This window comes from Orbicella franksi, chromosome 1 (assembly GCF_964199315.1).
Source record: "Orbicella franksi chromosome 1, jaOrbFran1.1, whole genome shotgun sequence".
NCBI classification, from domain to species: Eukaryota; Metazoa; Cnidaria; class Anthozoa; order Scleractinia; family Merulinidae; genus Orbicella; species Orbicella franksi.
The window spans coordinates 3,869,494-3,895,294 of NC_138145.1; the positions used below are offsets into that span (position 1 = coordinate 3,869,494).

The 25,801-nt window shown below is 39.3% G+C and overlaps 2 protein-coding genes across 2 annotated transcripts in view; one reads left to right on the forward strand and one right to left on the reverse strand.

Moving 5' to 3' along the window:
• Nucleotides 1-25,801, forward strand: part of LOC145486038 (uncharacterized) — a 126,399-nt gene that overhangs the window by 42,392 nt on the left and 58,206 nt on the right. The gene's annotated exons all lie outside the window — the stretch shown is intronic.
• Nucleotides 9,295-23,862, reverse strand: LOC145482682 (uncharacterized). The gene is made up of 5 exons (XM_081461324.1): nucleotides 22,159-23,862; nucleotides 15,628-15,799; nucleotides 13,136-14,138; nucleotides 11,819-11,935; nucleotides 9,295-10,813 (listed from the first exon to the last, which is right to left on the reverse strand). Exons 1-5 carry the CDS (start codon nucleotides 22,457-22,459, stop codon nucleotides 10,475-10,477), a joined length of 1,932 nt encoding a protein of 643 aa, XP_081317450.1. The 5' UTR covers nucleotides 22,460-23,862; the 3' UTR covers nucleotides 9,295-10,474.

The following is a 25,801-nucleotide window of genomic DNA, read 5'->3' on the forward strand; positions in this document are numbered from 1 at the left end:
AGGTGGTAAATGAGCAAATACCCACTTACGGTGAGTCATTGAAACAATGGCATAATTTATGTTTGTCTTTTCTTAGGTGGTTACCTCCTGGCATATACACCCCACACAGGCCTGCATACAATGCGATGATTTAGATGATGCAACCTGCTTTCCCATGTTTAACATACACGTAAGAGTATCAGTGGACCAGTGTACAAGTGTGATTTCTCTACTGATAATGAGAATTATAATAAAGATACAAAGCCACTCTGGTGTGGTTTAATTATTCCTTAACAGTGAAGTGAACCAGTTAAACCGAAGGTTGCACTCTGTAATATCAGTTGTACAAAAATTAAATAGAAAATTTCACTACATCAATTTTATTAATTAAGTAAACCTCTCTGCAAAATATATTTGTATGTTGTTGTACTGGTAAGAATATAATTTGGAAATTTTTTATGAGAAATGTTTCCATTTAAAAATGTAGCTCAGATGCTACAACTATGATTCTCCTTTTTGTGGTGTTTTCTTTTGTGGTAAATTGTGAAAACAAATTATGTTGACCTACATGTAAGGTAAAAAAATATACAAGTAGTAGCTCTTCTGAAAAAAAAAAAGTTAATTTGTTGTTGTTTCTGCCTGTTCATTTTTTCCTTGAACATTTTTATTTTCCTAATAAGTAGTTTAGCTAGTCATAAAAATGTTTTGTCGTCTCTGAGACCATAAAAAAGTGATTTGTATGTAAAATTTGAATTTTTTTGGGGGGGGGGTGGGGAGGGGTGGGGACCTTTTCAGAATTTCCCTACAAAGATCACAAGGTACAAGGGAAGGGGCAAAAATAGAATTTTAAGTGTTAAAACATATGTTTTCATTATCAGTTTGGTCCTCTCTGTGAAGCTGCAAGGTATACTTGAGGATAATGTTATACCAATTTTAATTCAAAATGCAAATGGAAACTTGCATTGACAATCACTTAATCTCTTGGCACTGTTTTGTTTTTTAGTAATTGCCTTTTTTCACAAAACAATAATTTGAACATCTCTGTTACACAAGCGGGGGGGGGGGGGTGGGGGGAAGGGGCATTCTACAAAGTTTTAAATGGAAAGGCCTTATCTCAAGGTCCATTACCCCTTACCCTTTTGTATACATTTGTACCATTTTGATAGAAATGGCACCTCTTTTGTCGACCTTACATTGCAAAAGGGTAAATGTACCCCTTTAACAAACCTATTCAGGAATACTGCATCCCTTTTCTATTCCCTTGGAAAGAAGTTAATAAACAATATTATAGAATCTCTTCATTCTCGCAGAGGAGAGTAAATGAGAGCTTTTCAACAACATTTTAGAACCAGAAGAATGGAATCTCTAAATGACAGATTTTCCTACCCTTTCATACACCTCAACTTGTGAGATCCCTATCATTTTATACCTGAAGCCTGAAAAAGATTCTCATCTTGAGCTGAGCCTCCCCATATAGGTCATTACAGAGAGCCTTCCCACATACACAAGTCAGGAACTCTTGACAAGTACTGTAAGTAGTGATGAAGCTGGTCTTCTTCAGTTTTTTAGCACAAACTTGTTGCTCTCTGTCAATTTCTAGTAGGAAACCTTTTCTTTGCTGATCTGGTCCAAGTTCACAGACACTTGCATCACTCTCACGACACTGACTCTATCAATGTCACTCACAGTCTGATTCTTCAGTTTCACTGCACCATGCTTCATCATCACTCATCATTGTTAGACATGAGTTCATTAGCTTGTAAAATTCACCAGCCTGGCAGTGTCACTGTAGCTATTGCCTGTTCCCAGACTTCCTTTTATGGCTAGATGTAGGGGCATGAAATTTCACTACTGTTTACGAACAATTTGTTCAGATGGCATATTGAAAGTGCGATGAATTACTGAAAATTGTCAGTATGGCTAGTGTTCTCTCATTCCCTTAGGGATTGAAATATCTTGATGTAAGATTACATAGAGAAAGCACACTGAAATATAATGCACATTTTTTTTTAGTAACCTTTCAAAATGGGTTGCCAATATGACAGGGATTAATAGATAAGGAACTTGGTCTGCAAACAGGGCAAATGAGAGGGTTTGAAGAACTAAAAGGTGCATCCTTGACCTCATTGGTGGGGGGGGATTGGAACTTAGCGTTGCTGACGTTTAACACCGTTGAAACGGAAAAATGAATTTGATTATAAATGAGAAAAAACCACGACATGTCCAAATTACTTAATCGCCGTTAAAACTAATCCTCTTACTTTTTTTTAAGGGGTTCACGGCCTGCCTGTAACGAAGCGTTTATCAATTAAGGGATTTGTTGGAATAAGAACGTTCTCTGGTTAAAAATATATTAAAAACATAAGCTTTCGGCTATCAGTCTGTAGCCTTTAACGAATGAAGAATGTAGCGCGCAAGCGAAAATATATACGAATGGGGTGCGAAAAATTGAGAATAAAAACAAGCGTGAAAAAAGCAAGAAGATAAAAATGTAAATGAGGCCTGATTACAATAAAATAGAGTATTGCCTAGGCAACGGTTTTGAGTTGTTATCCGCGTCGACGGTTTTTGCTGTGTGCCAAGATTCTAGTGTTTTTCGAACGTGGTAATTGCCTTTGTCAATGACACAAGCATTGTCGAAATCAATGGAGTGATTGTTTTGCCACGCATGGTTGGCAACATTAGAGCCATTTGAATAGTTCTTCAAGTTTCGTTGATGTTCCTTTTTTTTTTTTTTTTTTTTTTTTTTTATTCTCAATCTTTCGCACCCCATTCGTATATATTTTCGCTTGCGCGCTACATTCTTCATTCGTTAAAGGCTATAGACTGATAGCCGAAAGCTTATGTTTTTAATATATTTTTAACCAGAGAACGTTCTTATTCCAATATGTCTTATCCTGGTTACAATTAAGGGATTGCTTAGGGAAAACATATCTTGTTTAAGGTTCTTAACCAATCGTAACATATTTTATGGCATCAGTTTGAGTCATGAGCAAACACATGAGTTTGTGTTAGTGTCGATCGGCAAGAAAGTTCTGCAAAGCGCGTTATGTGTGTGGGTCTATTATTGCAGTGATACGATTAACAGCTCTCAAGTACTCTCGAGTGTTGGCAACAGTAAATTTTAAAAAATGCGCTTCTGTTAATAAGGTTCCCCCATGTCTAGAAACCTGTCATTGTGCATTTTTCTTAGTGTGATGCCTACCTAAGAGAATATAATATTTGAATTGAGTGCAACTTACCTAGAATTCATTATTTCCACACAAATGATGACTCCTGTGGAATTCAGCGAGGAAGAAATGGCGACATTTCGTAAAAAACACGCCGTCAAAACAGCGTGTTTTTGAATAAATAATTGCCCTGTCCTTCAAACAAACTGATATGACGAGGAAGAAGACAAAATTTTGTTTATCGTGGCCAAATAAAACGTTAAAAATATCCGGCCGATTGCAAAACATTGCCATTTTACTTACTGAGAGAACGATTATGCCATATTCAAATTTGATTCTGCTGCTCAGCGCTCTTTTTTACCGGATGTGACGTCATTTTTTGTTGGATGATTCAGATACACAAAAAGTGCCAGGCGTCGTAGAGTGTTCTCCCCCGCCCCTGGGACAGCCCCAATACTAGAAATGGCGTTCGCTTACGGTCTCCGTCCCCGATTATGGCTCCTGGGAATGGATGATAAACCGATACAGGACAAAAGTCGGAAGGCTAGGGAAACTTCGAAAACGAAGAGTAAACTTAGAGAGGAATAACAACTTGAAAGTCGCAGGTGTGGCTGTTCACACTTCTTTATACTGTGACATAATTAGAATCGTACCATGCACGTGAGCTATGCTTGGCTGAAGAAGAATTCAGAATGCTTTGTTTTCAGGATTTAACAACAGAATAACTTTGAAGATGCCAGAAGAGAAACATGTCATGTTAGTGAGGAATGTTTTTGTTACCACAGGTGCGTCACTTAGTTCTAAATTTTCGCGCCCATCGTTACTGCGCATCCTTACTGTGTATGTAATTCATATCTCAACGTCACGCTACATCATACAACAAGCGCGCACGCTAAGGAAGAAATATTAGTAAGTATAGGGCCTGGCACCGGCCTTCAATTTACTCTCTTAAATGGTCGGTGACCCCCTCTTCTTTTCATAGATCAATTTCTTTCCTAATTTTCTCCATTTTTTTACGAAAAAAAGAAGAAAGGATTTGTACGTGAAAAGTTACAAATATTTCGCTTCTCTCATGTGACCAAAGTTTTCTTCGAATGTGGACAGGCAAGACTTATATGTATTCCTTATCAAGGCCTATCCTACCTTAATATACGTAGTTGTGTTGCTGATAGTCGTACGGTAAGATCGTCTTTATTATATGGCTGAGTCTCAAAAGGACTGGGAACTACCGAATTCACGAATTTGATTGGCTGAAATCGATATTGACCGCGGTCTAGATTTTCCCATCTAGACCGGCATCTAGATTGGTTTCATTTTGCGTTGAAAAAGTAGCAAACTAAAATACAAAAATGTTCACCATTTTCTTTTATTTTCTTCTCAATCATTTATGGAAGTGCCAAAAAGCCTGATGACAAAAAAAAAGTAAATTTCGGTAGGTTTAAGTTAAGCTCATCGCCGTTCGCAAGCAAAATGTCAGCAAACCACATTAACATTAAACGAATTAAAGTTTTCTTCTTTGCCATATAATAAACATGTTATTAACCAAGCTAAGTCGGTCTGTATGGGAGAATCTTGACCTCGGTCGCGTGTACAGACCTCACTGCGTTCCGTCTGTACTCACGACCTCGGTCAAGATTCTCCCATACAGACCTCCTGCTCGGTTAATAAGAGCTAAATAATAACAAAAGCTTCTAAAGACGCATGGTCTTGAATGCGCCTTATTTCGAAGCTGTTCTCTTACTTTTTGGCAAAAGTTGATCTTTGCGTTACTGCATGGCAAGTTTTAAAAATACGTGGGAACCTTTTGGATGAGAACGTCCTTAAAACAGCAATTAGAATTTTACTCATTATTATATCTTTTGTGAGAATTTAACCCCGCGCCGCCAAAAGTAATAAAACAACGGTTTTGTTAGTTTGAATGCAAAATTTTACTACAATCAATAGCACATTCTTATCCATAGGTATATACAATAGTTATAGAAGTTGTAATTATTAATTATACTTATAACAGATCGTCATACTGGAGATGATATCTTTCTTGGAAGAATTTCCACCGAGTTGAGCTCCAGTAATCAGATACTTCTCCAGTAGGAAAATTATATTGCAAGCTAACATAATAACGGTCATTACACAACAAAGGATCGAAGTTTGTCTAGAGAAAGTTGTAAATAATACTGAGAATGAAAAATACAATGCTTTCTTTTACGTGACAGACTGTTCGCCGTAAGAAGATCGATCCAATCTTTCCACGTTATCTGCCATGATAGCATAGTCAAAACGGGAAAAGAAACGCTTTGCTTTGTCGACAATCGCACAATCTGCTGATCACCGCGGGAAGTGAAATATTACGCAGCCACAAGCAGATACATCAGTCATCTTGACCTCGGTTACCAACTGTAACCATGCCTGATCACAGGATAATTACAACTTTTACCTCGGTTAAATTTCTTTTGTCTTTTGCGGCAGTTACTAAAGTGTCAGTTGGCGCTTACACACGGAAAATGTTTACCAAGGTGTAAACTCTGGTACCTCGGTAAACCGTTCAAGTCAAACCACAGCATAAGCGTGAAGGATTTCAAAATGGCACTTTGTCAGAAATCTGAAATTTGTCTAGAAATAGAAAGATCAAACTCATCATCTGATCGTGTGTGTCATGCCCGTGCACGTAAAATAAGAACCGCTTTTGAACTTCATAATTTCATTAGCTCGAGCCTACAGAAGCGATTATCGACGCTCTGTCGTGTCTGGTCTACGTTCCAAACGTGTATTAGATGTATTGCAAACTACCGTTTCGTCGCCATATGGAAGTCCTCAAACGAGAAAAGGACATAAAACATCACTCGACAATTTCATTGCTGTGAAGTTCAGCGACGATACTTCTGAAATTAGGTTGTCGATGATGCTCTCCAACAGTAGACTGCAAAACAGTCGTATTTTTTGCGATCGCGAGCGACGGTCAATATTCGAACGAAAGGTCTGGAACGAGCGTAAAAAACGACGAGGGAGAATGGGGAGAGACGCTAAAAAATACGACTGTCCGCCTTGCATATGTTAAATTCGTTCAGAATTTCCCGTTCTTCCAGCAACGGGAAATTCCGATTGGTTTAATTCTGACGCAACCTGTCATCAAATGTCACTCACACCTCATCAAAAAGATATAGACGCCGTATCAGTTTCAGAGTAAAGACAGTAATTCTCGCGGGAAAACGGACGACGTCGAGTTGGATGCGTTTGCGAGCGATTTAGCAGCGATCCACTCGTAAAACTTATCATTTTACTTTCAGTATGAACGGTTAGCTCACTAAATACTTTGGCAATATTCCTTCAAATTTATTACTGAAGACAGGCAGGTCGGGTTTCTCAACGGCCGTTCGCATGCATGAATGACCCCGAGAGCAAGCAAATATACACGCAAACAAATTATTTCTGCACGTATTTTTCTTGGGGCTACGGACTGAACAAGACTTAAACGTCCTATAAACCTTTACAATTTTGTAAGTATTGTTCATTCTGAGAAAAACAGGAAAAATAAGTGCAGAAATAATTTGTTTGCGTGTAGATTTGCTTGCTCTCGTGGTCATTCATGCATGCGAATGGCCGTTGAAAACCCCGACAAACGAAGAAATAATGCCAATGTATTTAGCGAGCTAGCTGTACATACCGAGAGTAAAATGAAAATTTTTCGGAGTGGACAACTACAAGGTTTCACTTTTTCAGGTAAATTTTGCACACAGTCGGCAAAGAGACGTCCACCAAAACTTAGGTTTTGTCTAGACACTTTTGCGCTGAAGGTCGCCTGTGATTGATAACCGCTGGAAGATGTGGGTGGAGCTGTCAAGCAATTTCTGTCACCTCAGCGACATTATAGGACCCCCGCTCAGAACGAATTCGTTGTATGAAAAGCCGACAGTCGTTTTCTCGCCTCACACGCCCTACGGGCGTGTGAGGCTCGCGCGCTTCACACGCGAGGACCGCGCTTACGGCGCTTCACGCCTTCCGAAAACGTCCGAAAACGACTGTTTTGCAGTCTACTCCAACAGCGAAATAACAACGATACTGGTTCTCGTAGACTGGCGAGCGCAAACAGTGATGGCCTGCTGAGAAAACGGCCGTCTCATCTCTCCCACGAGGCAAATTGTTTACCTCTCACTTTCTTGCTCGTGTTTGGCAGTTAACAATTTCGCGATATTCGCGAAGAATATTCTAGCCTGCGAACCCAGACGGATTTCCGCCTGTCGCTTGTCTCCGCCGAAAATAACGTCTGCGAACCCGAGCCAGGAAACGATTTCTGTGACGTAATGACTTTTGTTTCTCTTTGGCCAATCAGATTCCATGATAGAATAAAAACTTGAGTGCTCCTCGCAGCGAATACCTCGCACAGTAGTTCTGGGGCTACTTGAGCTATACTGTGAATGGCTTAAAATTTCAACGCCACAGAAATCGTTTCCTGGCTCGGGTTCGCAGACGTTATTTTCGGCGGAGACAAGCGACAGCCGGAGATACGTCTGCGTTCGCAGGCTAAGAATATTCAGGCGCGATAACACTTTCTCAATAATTTTCTGTTTACGCGCCAAAGATCTGCGTTGTAATAAGTGTTGTTCCTTGGAGCTGTCCCTTGGGAGATTACCGAAAATTTTGATTAACGTGTTAGTCTTGTGATCCAACGGCAATGGCCCGTACGCCAGCGTACTGGACTAACAAAAAAAAAAAAAACAAGCGGGTAATCTAAGCAGGCGGTTTCTCAGTTGTCTCTCTCCCAGGCCCCTCGCGACTTTGGCGCTCGCTATCGCGGCTTCGCCGCTTTCTTAGCGCGCTCAAATTGCTTAAAAACCGCCAAGCAACGCAGGCTAAAGCAAAGGTTATTAAATTTTACAGTGACTCCTACTGCCAAAATCATCCAGTTTCCGATAAAGCAAGTCTCGAATGTAAAATCCTTAGGTGTACACATTAATGAAAATCTTACGTGGGAGAGTCATATCAACGAGCTTTCTAAAAAGATTGCTTCTGGTATAAGCGCCATTAAACGTATTAGGTATTCGGTCCCATATAAGACTCTACTTTCCATTGGCAATTCATTAGTCCAACCTCATCTCGATTACCGCAGCTCGGTGTGGGGATCCTGTTGTAAGAGTCTTTCTCAAAAGTTACAAAAATTACAAAATCGTGCTGTACTTGTCATAACGTTGTTAAGTTACGATCGTAGCACCGATGAATTGTTGCGGATGGTAAACTGGGTTAAACTGGACCGTCAACGCCTTGTTAGTAAATCAATAATGATGTGTAAGATTGTAAATTATATGGTTCCGGACTATCTTAGTTCGCACTTTATCTTCCGTTCCCATACCTTAACCTATAACCTAAGATATAGTGACTGTTTGTTTGCCATCCCACAGCCCCGCACTAGTTATTGTAAAAGAAGTCTGTCCTACAGCGGAGCTGTACTGTGGAATAGTCTGCCTTTGGATATTCGACAGTCGCCCTCTCTTAATGAATTTGAATCTAAGCTGAAGAATAATGATTTGAATAGTAGTCTTATGTAAGTTTTGTTTTGCTTTCATACACGGCTTCCTTGTAAAGCAGGTTTTTTTAATCATTTCTTTTATTGTAGTAGTTATTTGTAATTTAACTTAAATAGGTAGTTAGATTAATTTAATTCAATATTGTAAAGTCCTGAAGGAAATACCGCGTCTAAATAAAGATTTTACTTTAACAAAGGTCATTTGTAGTTTAACCCTCTAGTGTACAAGAGAGAGGGAGTAATCCAAATTTTGATTTTTTGTTTCAACTTTAGGCTTTGTTATTTGTCGAAAAAATGAGAAAGTAGCTGTTTAGCAGGACAAAGGGTTTGGAAAGCATAAAGTCCGTTTCATAAAGTCCCGTTTCAGGGACCATGATTTTTATCGCAACTTTGTATATAACAGAACACTTTATCCACAACGAAAATCAATAGGGACTTAATCCCCACCCACTTCCCCCACCCCACAACTGTACCATGATGGAACTGTCACTTCCATGCACATCTCATGATCAAGAAGATCTCGTCAAAAATTCACACTGTATAAGGTTCCCACGGTAATTTTTATAGTTTAAAAATCGAAAAACGGCAAGTTAACAATGCAAGGCTTGCGTTCTAACAGTAGTTTATTGTTCTTGCACACAAAACACTGGTTATATAGACACTCCAAGACAAATACACACTAGTTATCCATGGTATGACTGGAACTTTTACAGCTTTTACAGCTGTTGAACCAAAACATGTACAGACTAAACTTGTTTCTCAAAACAATTGTCAGCTTTAAAGGAGAATTCAAAATTCCCACCGTGAATTATTATGCTTGTTAACTTTTTTTTAGGACAATTTCGTTTTGTCGTTCACCGTGTCGGTTTCTAACTCCATCATAGCGCAAATGACGATGAAAGAATTTAAGCTGCCAAAACGGTAGGTTTTATTCCTTTAACCCAAGTTTAATGATTTATCTAGTTTGCCTAACTTTTGAATCAATTTAGAGCCGTACTGAGTACATAAATCATCTCAATGCTGGGGCGAATAGCTACGAAAACAAATGGGACCTTTAATCCAATCAATCTGATAAAGAGCCATCAGTCATCGATCGACAAGCATTGGTTGATGCAAGTGATCCTGTGACGTCATAAGCTTTAACTATTTCATTCCTGCCGCTTGGCAACAGACTGGTACCAGAACTTTGTCCTACCGTTGACAACCTAGATACCTTAATTGTTGATATGTTTGGATTTGGCGATCTCGGACACTATTACTGCATATCCTGCTGCATAATGGAGAAGAAAAAAACTTGCTTCGATCACGTGTAGAAATGATTTAGGAAATAGTGATCTTACAACTACAATCATGGCGAAACCAAAAATAGGATCCACGCATTCCCTCTCCAATCCAAGAGACTTCGACTTAAAGCTTAATCAAATCCAAAAAAACGATACCTTTAAAAAAACACCGGGAAATACTAACCCTTATTAGAGCGCTCTTCAATTGAATGTTGTAAGACCAAAACAACTGAAGAATCACAAAGGCCAATCAGTAGAAATGAAAGTACCCTGAGGAGCCAATGACAACTCAAAGTAAAAACAAATAACCCGTCTAAGGCGGGGAAAATGTGGGCGACGAAGTCGTGATAGGTGTAAGTTATGCATCTGATTGAATTGGTTGACGGAGTGGCAGAGTTTTCTGGACCAATCACAGAGCAGAGTTAAGCAAAACCATTGCATTTCCAGATTATTTTCGACACCCAATTGGAAAGCGCTCTAAAACGAAACAGTTCACAACACTCGGACCCCCCTGCAAAGTGTAATCAGAAACATTCATATATCATATTTCGCCTCAAACTGAAGGCAGACCATCGGCCAAAACTGTACAAGGTGCGTCGAGTACCCCACTTGCATTTAAACCAAATCCAGTGCCACCAACATGATCTCCATTGGTAGAAGATACCAGCATTCAGTTCAAGGAGCCTTAAGTTAGCTGAAACATCCACGCAGGTATCCCTGTAGGAAGGACGACTTGCATCGTACGACACAGTGATTGGAAAACTTCCGCTTATCAAGTTCCCGTCACCGTACACCCCAGCCCTTATAATCACTACTGCTACAGATCCTTGCAAAGTGGCTGTTACTGATGCAGAGGGCGTTACCTGAAGTGACAGTTTATAAAATTGTAAGGACTGTAAGAGCTTATTTTTATTAATTCATTTATCTATTTGTATGATTTCATGAACTCCTTTATTCTTAACTCGTCTCGTACATCATCGAGGATATTGTTGACAGAGACAGCGGTTTATTATTCAACTGCTAAGCCATTTTACCTTATTAGGGCAACGGAACGCGCAAATTATGTCACAGTATTACACTGTAGAATGTGTCAAAAATACGGACGGAAAGCAGAGCGAAAAAAAAAATGGCCGCAATGAACGATCCATGCACACCTTGAGTTTTCCGTTTTTTAGGCTTGACATTTTGAGTATTGATCTTAAAGCGCATAGATTCTTTTGTTGGACATGAAGAGCACTTTTCGTTTGTGTTGTTTTCGTCTTTCGCTCATTGCAAAATAATAGTGAATTAATAGTGGAAAAATGAATCCCTTGTTGTATGGGTTAACATAATATGAACGGACATTTTGCTCATTGCTCGTATTATTTCTCGCCCCATCGGGGCTCAGAAATTCACTGTGCAATTCGTAAAATATCCGCTCGTGTTATATTCCAAACCTTCGCCTAAGGTGTATTTATTTAAATTAAGTGTGGAGAAGCTTAGAACACCAACACAGCTCAAACATATGCGAAAATCAGGAGGTGCTGCTCCATAATGGTGACCGAAAGCCGTGACTTATCCTCGGAAGCTAAGCCTTTTAGCAAAACTACACTCTTTTACCACTCACGTTTCCACATTTATTTCTTTATTTCTTTATTATTTTTTTGCCAAATGAGGTCAAAAGAACCGTGTGACCGTGCGCTATACATCATGGTGTCCCGGTTTGAACGGCAAATACTCTTACCACAAAATTGAGGCTGAAACGACAAAATCGTTTGATATTGGAAAAAAAATGGTTTTTGTTTGATGGTTAAACACACCATACGCCCAGACATTTCAATCATTGTTTACATTACATGTTAACCATCGATCGAGATATATCTACTCACCGTTAGGCTTAACCGGGATGTTGAGAGTGAGCCTGGGTCCACTGAGATTCTAGTAGGTGTCCTAAGCAAAAAATCCAGATCGAGAGTGACGACCCCCAATATCGGAATACTGTAGCCCTGTAGAAAAGAAAACCAAACAGTAAATAGCATTACAAGTATATAAACTTTTCAAACAATGAGGTTATTACTTGGGCTTCCTACGGAAAAGCCTATGTTTAAAATTCGGTCGCGGTCTTCGTCTATCTTCCAAAAGGCACCTCCGCCGTTTCTGCGCAGGCGCTGGCTATCAGCCTCCGAGAGTCGCTCCGATAATCTAAACAAAAGTCCTGTAACCGGAAAACCCATGCAACTTCGAGTCGTTTTCCTTTTGGAAACTTAACATCATTTCACCTTGAAATGCGATGTTTGATGGGACAATATCAATATTTATCAAAACTTGCATCTCTCAGTTACTTATTACAGACTGTAATATCTGCGTTGTATCGCGACGATCTCTGTTTTACAGAGTTTTCTCCTGCTTGCAATTGAATACGAACCGCTTAGTCTTCTACCTGGAAACGATATCTAGTGACTGCAGGGTCTCACTTCGTGATATTGCTCCGAATGCTTCCAAAAAGTCATGGAGTCACTTTCTTACAAGAGCATATCGCTGTCACTCGTTTTCCTGTTACCCCTGCTACTGCGTTGCTCTGTTTAGTAACACCCTATCATAGAGGCGGCTCATAGACTCATAGACTGCGACCTATTGTCTAAAAATGTTTCCAATTTTTAACCTGTGCTGTGGTATACTTAACAGATAAATTCCATATTGCCGTGCGTCTGTTCTGAATAGATCATAGATGTTCCAAATAGATCACAGATGACGTCAGAATGTGGTAAGAACTGTCCAACAATAGATCATAAGTAGCAACCAATCAAAATGTACGGTCATGTATAAGTCAGCTTATTATATCTTGTAGATCTTTGTAATCGACTTTGATAGGCTCCTATCCGATGATCTTTCAGAAGAGAGACGCATAAATACAATAATTTTATAGCAATTTTTTGTCGTTATATTATGTGAGGCAATAGGTTTCCGTATTGTCCTGTTGTCGTAGAATTGTTTAAAAGCAGTCATTATAGCCAACAGTGAAAAAAGTAAAACTCAAAATATAATACACATAAAAGAAAGCACACGAACCACTGGTACGATTTACTTTCCACCACGCTAGTGTTTTTATCAACCTTGTTTTCCGTAAACCGTAAGTCAGCTCCCTAAAAGAACTTGGCGAAATGGAGGCCCGGCCTAACCTCAACATTTTAAATCCAAGTACTTACAACTTTGATGTTCCTTCCGTTTATCTGCTTTGTTTTTTTCTTAGTGGTGTCAATGGAGACTCGAAGAAATGGCACTGTTACACTGGCTCCCAACTGCAGAGTTAAATCCAACTCAGTCTTGTCCAGCTCAAGGTAGTATAACTTTTTAATTGATTCAATGCGAATAGTGGCTTTCACTTTCATATTTATGCCAATAACTTTTTTCTCAAAGAGTGTGAACGCTATCTTTCGAGGAGCAGTAAGGAATTTTTGAAGAAAGTTTTGTCTGCGACTTCGGTGTCTTGAATCATGCGATGCTGTTGTCAAGTTAGTTTCTCTCTCATCTTCGCCAGTCGACGTGGTGTTCATTGCGTTTGAATCTGCTGAAGGCTCGTTCAGAGCTTCTCTCTCGGAGGTTCTTACGCTGAATTTTTGGTCAGATTTTTGAGCAATGAGTTTGACGAAATCACGAACATCAACATCTGCTAGTTCTTCGTCTTCAAGATAGCTTCTCCGAGATTTCTCATCATTAAGAAGCGTAACCTTACTCGTGAAAGAAACGTTCATCATGTTGGCTGTCGATCCATTCTTAAACTGAACGGGCTCTCCGAAATTTAGTTGTTCAGTCAAATGGACCTCACCTTTTGTTACCACGCCGTTACTCTTATTAAGAACGGACGAATCAGCATATGACATGTCCAAGTCAATGTCTGATGTCATATTGGTGACATCCGAGCGATTGAATTTGTTTTTAATCAAAAGTTCGTCATTTTCCGATGTGTTTGCTTCTCTGTGCATCTTCACAATACCGGGAAACATGGAAGATTTTTCAGGTTTTGGCTCAGAATTTGGATCTGGTTTCTCTCCGTCTACACGTTCGTAAAGGTTGCGCTCAACAGTTGGGAGGAGCTGAGTAAGAATGGCTCGGGCATAACGAGTTAACTCTACGTCTGACTTTTGGTTTCCGTATAATTCAAAGGACTCGTCTGCTTTGGTGGATTTTGGCGTTTTCTTTACCCCTGACCTATTGAAAAAAACAAAAAACAACAACAACAACAAAAACAGTCAGACTCAGTGAAAACATCCAATTAGCAATTAGTATAATGGACGTGTTGAAGAAGTGACACTTCTCTCTTATGTCCAGGATTGAACGCAAGTATTGTTCAATTAGTACTTCATATTTGGCAGGGTTATTTGACATTTTCATATTACTTCATATTTGACAGAATTGTGTGTGTTTTGATGACTTTTTACCAATGAGGACACTTTGTGATGCTTATCATGAGGAATTTGAATCTCATTAGTGTTCAATCCTGGACATATCTGACACTCCTGGTTCATAATCAATTTTCCGACAAGTTAAAACTGTGGAATATGAATACCGAGCAGCAAAAAAAGAAAAAGGAGGGATGAGGAATGGGGAACTTCATGTCGTAAAAGAGTATAGCTACGTATCCAGTGAACCCCAAAGGTCTTAAAAGGCAGCTGTTGGTAGAAATTAGAAACAAAAATTACAGCATTAGAAGGAGTTCTTGTGAAAATTTCGTCCACTGTTCTCTAATTGAGAAGAAACCTATCTGAGATTTCTGTGTAAAAGTTAAGAATTGATATCCGAATCTAAAGGGATGTGGTTTAGGATGTATAAAAGGCTTTAAAATGGGAATCAGAAAAAGAATGCCAATTTTATACCAAGCATTCAATATTGCAATACGATTTGCAGTCGGTCAGAATGTGAAGATGTATTCCTGTGTAAAATAAATGTGGTGAATGTTCTTATGAATGGAACTTCTAATGACAAATCATGTTCCTTGCCGTATGTCTTCTTTTCATTTTATGCTATCCAGGGTCACGTAGCATGCCCGCCTAGGGCAGGTCAACCGATCTAGCATTTGCATATGAAAAAGAGAAACGAAATTAAAATCTGATTTTAGAGCTATACAAGAACGAAAAAAGGTCTTAGAGTGAATTTTAATTTCATTTTCCTTGAAACGAGGAAGATTGAAAACAATGGCAACAAAACTGAATACCGTTTGTTAATGAAAGAAAAATGATTTTGGAGAGGGAATTTTATATTGCTTTTGGACATTTTTAGCTTTAAAAGTAATTCTCACTGGTTTTCCGACAATACTGTGATCAGCCCCCATCCCCCACCCCCAAACCGGTGAGGGAGTCAAATAGTCAATGAAATTTAGTGAACGAATCAAACTGAATCACAATTATACATTATTATTTTTGAGTACTAGGTTGATTAAGGTGCTACCATACTTCAAGACCATCTGGAAATTGACACCACAAACCACCTGTTAGTACTTGTTCCTCCTGCTCTCCAGATTGTGAAAGTATTTGACATGATGGCCCATGCTAACATACCGGTAAACTGAATGGTTTTTTGTTTCCACTATGATATTGATGGAACAAACACTATCCGGTAGACCTATCATGCCTAATTACTTTCTGGTAATCTCGACATGACTTAGTAGATTAATTCAGGTAAGGGCTATCTTGTTACCTACCTTGATGCGCGCTCAATCTTAGCCAAAAAATATAACGATCTTCCTCGGGTCACATTGCCGATTTTTTCCAAGTTTTCTCCTTCAGCATTAATGTTGATGATCTTAAAAACGAACCAATACTCTTCTGATGTCTTGTTTATCACTTGAAGTGCAACGATGGTACTCAGTGTACCTGAAAAATGATTAAATTTGCTATTACGAAACATCACGATTGAAATCTACTAAACTAACTTAAAAATAAAGCAATTTGGCTGGAAAACAATCCTTGTTGAGTTTAACTTGACTCTGATCTCCTGTTTTCCTGACATAGGGAAGAAAGCAAGCTTGGTGAATATGCAACCTCAATACCATAATAACAACAAATTAATTCTTCGAAAGATGCTGATCCTGCAAGTAAAAAAACCGCAAGGGTAAAGGCATGCAGATTAATAACCTCTTGGTTGACATTTTGAAAACAAAACACCGCATGAGTGTCATTGTTAACTTTGACGGTTCATTATAGAGACAAACTAACTTCCGAGATAGGATTTCGAGTTGGATTTTCGAGTATGGATGTAGAGTCGGTTTTTTCGAGATGGTTACTAGTAATCCAGCTGCAAAGAAACGGCTAGTTTGTCCGTAAACCGTCTCGTAGATTTCCAGTCCAATGCAGCCAACAAAAGAATTCCTTTTAGGGTGCGGTTAGTGTTTTGCCTTTTTACTACGCGTAAACAGCTACATTTGAATCACGTGGTGCCAGAACGACCAAAAGGAGGAATAAACCTATACATCGAGCTCGAGAAACATAAGCTCGATCAGATGGCTGCAAGAAACAAAAGAATGTTTCTGGAGAAACGTATAGCTTTCTCGAAGTAAAACTACGGCATCTCAGAAGAATAACGTACAAGGACAAATAATATAATATCCGTGATATATAGATTACTTCATAGAAAGTGCGGCGTACGGATTTTTATTCACGAGTTGCAAAACTTTGGAAAACGAACGAGTGAGCGCAGCGAATGAGTGAGTTTTCCAAAAGTTTTTCAATTCGTGAATAAAAATCTGTACAAACCACACTCTATGTTGTAATTTGTTTATCGTATATATAACGAGAATTAAACATATCCGTTAAATCAGTTTTAGTTTTCCCGACACCATAAGTTTACATGCAGAACAACAACAAATTCAAAACTCATCTAACTGACCGAGCGTAAGAAAAAACAAATCTGCTTTCCAGTCCAGCAAGAGGCAGACAAAGAGCCTACACAAGCTTAAATATAATACAGGAGAGTTCGTAAGTACATAGAGTGAAATCTTTTCGCTTGTCCCTAATCACTCTCAGATTTAATCATGTAATGGCGGCGCTTCGCGCTGTCCAAAGACAAATTCGGACTCTTTGACTCACACTGTCTAAATTTGAATGTTCCTCCTTGAATGTTGTTGGCTTTCTGATGTTAAATTTACTTCCTCGGTTTCTTAAATGACCATTGATTCTCAAACTGAAGCTCTAGCGCTCAAGATGTTGGATATATTCCGCTGCTATATTCCGAAAGTGAACTAAAACGGGAAGCCGAAGCCATGTTCGCGAAACACAATCTTCTAGCGGGCGCTGATTCAAGACCGCTCCTCTTGGAAGCCATTTGAGTGCTTAATTCTGATTGGTTAAGTGATTCTACTCTGAACGTTGATTGGTTATATTTTCACATGGGAAGAACTCTATACGCGAAGCTGATTGGACGTATCGCTTTATTCACATGTGGAAATATAGCACATATAGAATTCTATTTGCAAGGTTTATTGCCTAAAATTCTCGCTATATGTACAAGAATCTACCTACTATACTTGCAAACAGTTCTAATCACAGCCGGCCCGGCGTCGCAATATAGAATGCAAGTAAGCAAAATTTTCACGGTAAATTTCATATTTTGTCCCACGAAAGCAAACACTTGGAGACTTAAAAACATATATATCTTGCAATATAAATGAGCCTAAAAAAGGCATAAACACATGGCAAATTACAGGGGTGTCAAACTCGACGAAGCGACGCGCAGATAAGAGCAGAAATCAGGCAGACCCGTTTTGCTATAGCACTTTCTTACGGCTGAACTCTACTTAAAATTCCTCCTTATAACATAACATGAAGTGCCCTTCATAAACACGAGTGAAGCAACAAAAAGATCGAGTGGCCGAACGGAGAACTGCAAATGTACAAATGTCACGAACCGTATGAGTCGTGTACTAACCTATTTTACACTGATGTCACTGATTAGCAATCGAGTACCTAGTTAGAAATCTAGAAAAAATGCCGTCAAAGAAACACAAAATAACAATATCAAGCTTCAAACAAATAAGGATCGAAAAGTTCATTACGCCATTGGCTAGCTCTATCTTGACCAATAGGAGTCGTGTTTGGCCTGTCAACCATTTAAATCATCAAACCACTCAAAATTTATTGGAAACCCCACCAAGAAAATCCCGCCAAAAAATTCTAACTCGAAAATCCAACTCGAAAATCCAACTCGAAATCCAACTCGAAATCCTAATTCGGTAAATAGGCAACCTCTTCATTATGTAAACTTACCCTTGTTGGCAAATTACAGTATTTTGGTGCTTAGCTACCTCTCAAATAATCAAACTCTTGTCACCACTTCATTCCTACCCCAAAATTATTCGACAAAGTAACGATCTCTTCAGTTTCAGTTGGTAGTTTCAGTCATAGTAAAAGGGCATAAAATAAAGAGAAGTGTTATGATGCAAAACTTTACTTGAAAAAGATTGTTATCGCATCCTTAAACAAAGCACAAAAAAAAGAGAAAACAATTTTTCTCGGATTCCGAGCTAGAAAATCGGAGGTTCTATAATTTTCGCGGGGAGTCTTAATTCAAAAGACACCAAAAGGCTATACCAAATTTGCAGCCCATTTCTAAAAGAAAGCGTCGATATATCAAATTATGAGAAGTGAACTTCCAACACTCAATACAAACTATAGATACCTTTCTTAAACAACATCTGTGACACAACTCTTTGATAAGAGTCAAGGATAAAACGATTTAATATAAGAACTAGCATGAAATGGAAGTATTAGATTCGAATTATTAAGTTACAGAAGAACCCACTGTCTTTATGTCGCCACCAGAACTAGAAAATAGATATCAGACTAAACCTGTGCATCAACCTACTATGGAATAATTAAAGTAACTACTCACCAAAATGGAGGTGGCTATTGGTGGATATTTAAGAGCCATTCCCTGTAAATATGGAGAATCCGACGACAGGTCGGAAAATTCGGATTTTCTTTTATTGCGTCAAAAAGACCCTTTTGGTGAACTATTTTCAGAAATATACTTCCAAAGTTCCAGCGAGTTCACATTTTTGTGAAATCTACCTAGGAAAGTTCGAAATACCGCTCAATTAACCAAGATGGCCGATGGAATTTATGCAAAATTGCACATTTTCAACAGGCCAGTACAGAAAGAAGGGAACTTGCCTGGATTTCACACTCACACAGTTTGTAATTTACACTTTGATCATTCTTCTGAGCTAAAAGTCATCTTCAAGTAAACACGTTTTGTCTATTTCTCAGCCGTTTGAAAAAAAAACTATGGCAATTTAATTTAGATGTAAAATTTTAACTGATTTTAGAGGGTCATAACTCTTCTAGTATGCGAATCTCTCAACAAATAAAAGGTTCTAAACCAAGAGCTATGCTATGGGTATACCATATCTAAATGGCTAGTTTGGCCCGTGAAAATTAAGCGCGCTAGACGAAAAACTATAAAGGTATTTTGACCAATTGCGCCTTTTTTGGACGAGTGAGCACGAACTTCGATTTCGCGGTCATCTTTATAAATATAATTCGACATGTTTCATAACACAAATTATTCGTAGACATCGTGTATTGTACACTTTAGCTGTACTTTAATAATATCTCAGAATAAGCCTTGGTTATAGATGGGACAGTCCTCTAGAAATCAGCCGCCCAAGCAGACGATTTTGGCAAAATGTCGGCCTTCAAGGTGGAACGGTAGTCCTGCATTCAAAACTTGAGCACCTTTGGCGAGTAAATGGAGAAAAGGCATCGCTACTTCTTCCGTGGTTATCTCTTGTTATTAGTTCTCTCTTTTTACGTTAAAAAGGGGAACCAATCCCGACTGCAAAGATTAATAGAACCGTTTGCTCGGAACGAAACGCAAGTGTACATGCAACGTTTGTGTACACAACATTATTATATGGCTAGCTCGGTGAGCGGGCAACATGAGTCAAATCCTGTGCTGTGATTGGCTACCCGAGCGGGCAAGATGGAGCTATCTTGCCCCCCCGGGACTTCCCGCCGTGTCACGCATGGAAAATTTCCTTGAAAGCCATATAATAAATCCTTTAGTGACCAAGCTTGTTTGGTCAAGATGGCTGAATATTGGCATCGTTCTCAGAAGTGGGGAAAAACAGTCGACTTCGTCTCGTGTTTTCCCCTACACTTCTTTCGTGCTCTACCGCTTCCTGCGTGCTTTACAACAGAACAGAGCACAGTCGAGGCTTCTTTATTTGTTAATTGTTCTCTTTGTCACGGTGTCACGCCATGCAATTTACCACGACAACATGTCTAACACGCTGGCTGACCAGTCACAGTTTTAAACCGCTGCATTTGAAATTTTTCCTCTACATTGTTTTAGAAAAAGATACATAGAGAAAATGGTCAAAAAAGAAGTAGCGTTTCTCGGTCTTGTCTGTCAAATTTACACTGAATTTACGGCGATTTCGGATTGTGAAACTCGCGTTCATGACTTTATGGCCCGTCACAAGAGTCAAGTCGTCTTCTCACCCAGATTTCTACAGGACTTTGCCATCTATATAAACCAAGGCCATTTCTAAGGTATGGTTTAAATTATTGCTTACTTTTGTGATACACAATGTCAAAGAATAATTTGTGTAATGAAACATGTCGAATTATGTTCATAAAGATGCAGCTCGGTCCTCTTAAAATGGCGCAATTGGTCAAAATACCTTTATAGTTTTTCGTCTAGCGCGCTTAATTTTCACGGGCCAAACTAGCCATTTAGATATGGTATACCCATAGCATAGCTCTTTCTTTAGAATCTTTTATTTGTCAAGAGATTTGTATACTAGAAGAGTTATGACCCTCTAAAATCAGTTAAAATTTTACATCTAAATTAAATTGCCATAGTTGTATTTTTCAAACGGCTGAGAAATAGACAAAACGTGTTTACTTGAAGATGACTTTTAGCTCAGAAGAATGATCAAAGTGTAAATTACAAACTGTGTGAGTATGAAATCCAGGCAAGTTCCCTTCTTTCTGTACTGGCCTGTTGAAAATGTGCAATTTTGCATAAATTCCATCGGCCATCTTGGTTGATTGAGCGGTATTTCGAACTTTCCTAGATTTCACAAAAATGTGAGCTCGCTGGAACTTTGGAAGTATATTTCTGAAGATAGTTCGCCAAAAGGGTCTTTTTGACGCAATAAAAGAAAATCCGAATTTTCCGACCCGTCGTCGGATTCTCCATATTTACAGGCAATGGCTCTTAAGTACCGATCAAGTATCCAAAATGCCTCACAAACTTACATATCAAAAACTAGAAAGATACCTTCCCAAATCTCAATTAAGAAGAAATGGACGAGTACTTTCCGAGAAACATTGGCGCTAAATTGGGCAACGTGAATGATCAACCGAACTGATGACGAAACTGTTGGTGCTGAACATATTAGATTTCTGAGGTAACAAGCTAGTCCGTATGGCCGTTATCAACAAAACTTACCCAAGTGGCTCGATCATAAAATATATTCACGATATAGCCAAACTGGATTACTATGCAAAAGCTCTGTACCTAGGCTACTCAAAAGTCTGTCATGTCAACTCAACAATCGAAAGTAAACTGATATGTCAAATGCCGAAGTAAATTCAGAATTGCGCTAATCAGATAGGTATGCTGGGTTTAGCGTTCTAACAATGAATTGAATAAAAGCAACTTATTGAGACCAAAACTTCGAACAACAAAAATTTGCAACAAAATGCACTGAACCATGCATGCATATGCAAATGTCTTCAAACATATCATGCTATTCCAGATGTGAACGTGATTAACGGCGCCAAATCAAATCCAACGCCTCAAAGGAAAAGGAACAGCAACTGAAGACTTGGGGTGATCGCAAGACTATTTAAACCCCGCATTCTATATCTTTGCACGGCCCGACTGATTTTTGAGCAAATTCGAATTATTTACCTGAGATTTGATTTAAATAAAATCTGTCACGGTTTGATTCATTTTAGTGCAGCTTTGAGATTTTTGAAATGATCTCCATTTTAATTACCTGCCTGTAATGTTTTATGAGAGCGCTTTTACTGTTCCTATCTTGTAAATTGCAGACTCTGTCTGAAACCTAAAAAAATGCATATTGGCCTAAATCTTTTTTTCGAAAAAATGATCCTTGCGACTAAAAAAGTAATTTTAAAATAGTAGATTTGTATTTTTCACTTAGCAATGAGAGGCAGTTCAATAGAGCACCTAATGTTTAATTAGTAGCGAGATCAAATACCTTTCTGAAGCTCTCCGCTCCGTACTTCAAGGACTTGCTCGACGTGATACAACAGAGTCTCACCTGGTTCCAAGTTAACTTCCACTAAGCGCCCAGAAGATTGCTCTTTCCGAGTCAAGAAAGTTGCTGTGAGGGTGGCTCCACAAACCAAGAGTGATATAAACGCAAAGATGGCGGTGGTCCGCATAATGGACCATTTACTTGAAGCAGGTTTCCCTCCTTCAGAGTCATCTTCAACGTAATCGTTTACTAGGGTTACCTTATCCTTGTGGTGTTCCTTTTTCTCTGGAGGAACATCCATGATCGAGGTTGAGGCTGTGCGACCACTTCGTCCTTTCTGAAGGTTCAGTGCATTGCATGGCCCTTTTTAAAGTATTCCGGCTTGTTTATCCTCAATGGCTTAATTTTTTGTTTATGGCCGTGATTGACAAGGCGATATTTTTAGCTTCAGTGCTGAAGCAAAGAGAGCAAACGCGACATTGCTATTGTTGATCTGCGAGCACGGAAGCAAATGCACATGAAGTTGAAAGTCTTCCATTTTCATTCCATAACCTTCTTGGCCACCCTGAAGACCAAAGAACTGTGTTAAAAGCCACCAGATAGAGGAGATTTGAGCGTCTGGAGTTTACAGAACAAAATGTTTTTTTTTTGTCAATTTCTTCCTTAGAATGAGGAAATAAAAATAACCGTGTCCTTTCAGAAGGTTCAGTACATTGCATGATTCAGTGCATTGCTTGTTCATCCTCGACGGCTTAATCAGTCTTTTGTTTTTTGGCCGTGATTGACAGGGCGATAGTTTTAGCTTCAGTGCTGAAGCAAAGAGAGCAAACGCGACATTGCTATTGTTGATCTGCGAGCACCGAAGCAAATGCACATGAAGTTGAAAGTCTTCCATTTTCATTCCATAACCTTCTTGGCCACCCCTGAAGACCAAAGAACTGTGTTAAAAGCCACCAGATAGAGGAGATTTGAGCGTCTGGAGTTTCCAGAACCAATGTTTTTTTCTAAATTTCTTCCTTGGAATGAGGAAGTAAGAATAACCGTGTCCTTTCAGAAGGTTCAGTACATTGCATGATTCAGTGCATTGCTTGTTCATCCTCGACGGCTTAATCAGTCTTTTGTTTTTTGGCCGTGATTGACAGGGCGATAGTTTTAGCTTCAGTGCTGAAGCAAAGAGAGCAAACGCGACATGCTATTGTTGATCTGCGAGCACCGAAGCAAATGCACATGAAGTTGAAAGTCTTCCATTTTCATTCCATAACCTTCTTGGCCACCCCTGAAGACCAAAGAACTGTGTTAAAAGCCACCAGATAGAGGAGATTTGAGCGTCTGGAGTTGTTAGAACCAATGTTTTTTTCTCAATGTCTTCCTTGGAATGAGGAAGTAAGAACAACCGTGTCCTTTCAGAAGGTTCAGTACATTGCATGATTCAGTGCATTGCTTGTTCATCCTCGACGGCTTAATCAGTCTTTTGTTTTTTGGCCGTGATTGACAGGGCGATAGTTTTAGCTTCAGTGCTGAAGCAAAGAGAGCAAACGCGACATGCTATTGTTGATCTGTGAGCACGGAAGCAAATGCATATGAAGTTGAAAGTCTTCCATTTTCATTCCATCACCTTCTTGGCCACCCCTGAAGACCAAAGAACTGTGTTAAAAGCCACCAGATAGAAGAGATTTGAGTGTCTGGAGTTTATAGAACCAATTTTTTTTTCTCAATTTCTTCCTTGGAATGAGGAAATAAGAATAACAATGTCCTTTCAGAAGGTTCAGTACATTGCATGATTCAGTGCATTGCTTGTTCATCCTCGACGGCTTAATCAGTCTTTTGTTTTTTGGCCGTGATTGACAGGGCGATAGTTTTAGCTTCAGTGCTGAAGCAAAGAGAGCAAACGCGACATTGCTATTGTTGATCTGCGAGCACGGAAGCAAATGCACATGAAGTTGAAAGTCTTCTATTTTCATTCCATAACCTTCTTGGCCACCCTAAAGACCAAAAGAACTGTGTTAAAAGTCACCAGACAGAAGAGATTTGAGCGTCTGGAGTTTATAGAACTAATTTTTTTCCCAATTTCTTCCTTGGAATGAGTAAGTAAGAATAACCGTGTCCTTTCTGAAGGTTCAGTACATTGCATGGTTCAGTGCATTGCTTGTTCATCCTCGATGGCTTAATCAGTCTTTTGTGTTTTGGCTGTGATTGACAGGGCGATAGTTTTAGCTTCAGTGCTGAAGCAAAGAGAGCAAACGCGACATGCTATTGTTGATCTGCGAGCACGGAAGCAAACGCACATGAAGTCGAAAGTCTTCCATTTTCATTCCATAACCTTCTTGGCCACCCTGAAGACCAAAGAACAGTGTTAAAAGCCACCAGATAGAAGAGATTTGAGCGTCTGGAGTTGTTAGAACCAATGTTTTTTTCTCAATTTCTTCCTTGGAATGAGGAAGTGAGAATAACCGTCACGTGCAGGTATATACGGGACGTGACTCCGCAAGCATCTCAGCTACTTTCAGCAGGTTATAGGTCAGGGTAAACTTCACACTTTTCTTCACACTTTGCTGTCTAATTACAGGACTATATTCTCTACTTACACAAATCCCATGATAAAGCTCTTTTACCTCCCCCCTCCCCAAAAAGATGATGTCCCAAGAGATATCTAAAACAATTCCTAAGCCAATATTTTTTTCTGGGGGGGGGGGGGGGGGGAAGGAGGTGTATTATGGGATTTGTGCAAGTAGAGAATAGAATATAGGACTTCGTGATTCCCATAAGTTGCTTAAAAATTCAATCAAAAATCTGAAGTTGCTCCAAATGGCAAAAGTTTCCAGGCAGTTGCTCCAAATAGTAAAAAATGCCAAAACGTTGCCGAGCAACTGGTAGCTTAGGCTAATCATGAGTTGAACCGTGTCCCATCCATTGGAACAGGATTCTGCGCATCACTAATGAGGGCCACACAGCTGACACCGCGGAAATACGTTTTTTGGAGGCGCGATAAAGTATTTTACTGGACAGCGGTACACCTTAACAAAACTACGAAATGCCTGCAACCAGGAGGGGTTGTGCCTAAATCCTACCGCTCAGAAGGACAACCGAGGAGTACTAGAAGCGAGTTTCCGCGTCGAGCAGTTTTCGGAAATTGTCGGCTATTCCAATCTGGCGGACTATACCAATCACATAATATGCGAATTACCAGTGGTAAAACTATGTTGATCAACGAGACAAGAACGTTTTCATTTACCTGACATGTTAAAAATAATGTGTAGAGAGTAAAGCAGTGAATTGTTCGGCAAATGCTGTATATCTCTTTAGGTCTCTTCCCGTCTAGTTCGTAAACCGTAAATTTGTGCGCTAAAATTGTAGACGTCTTTGACTTAGGCACAAGAGTTTTTAAGAGACGCCCTCTGTAAATTTCAACTATGGCCATTTGGACCAGAAAAAATCAAATTCCTCAAACTTTCTCAGATGAATGGTCTAGATAAGTGATTCACAAAAATATAACTTCCAGTTCAATTCGATTCGTATTTTAGCGCTGAGGCCACCATCTTGGTTTTGCCCCTCTGAGAGGGCTTTCAGCGGCCATTTTAGGGCACATTTTTAACAATTTGCCATACAAAGAAAACGATATAAATCCGGGTAAAAACCCGTTATT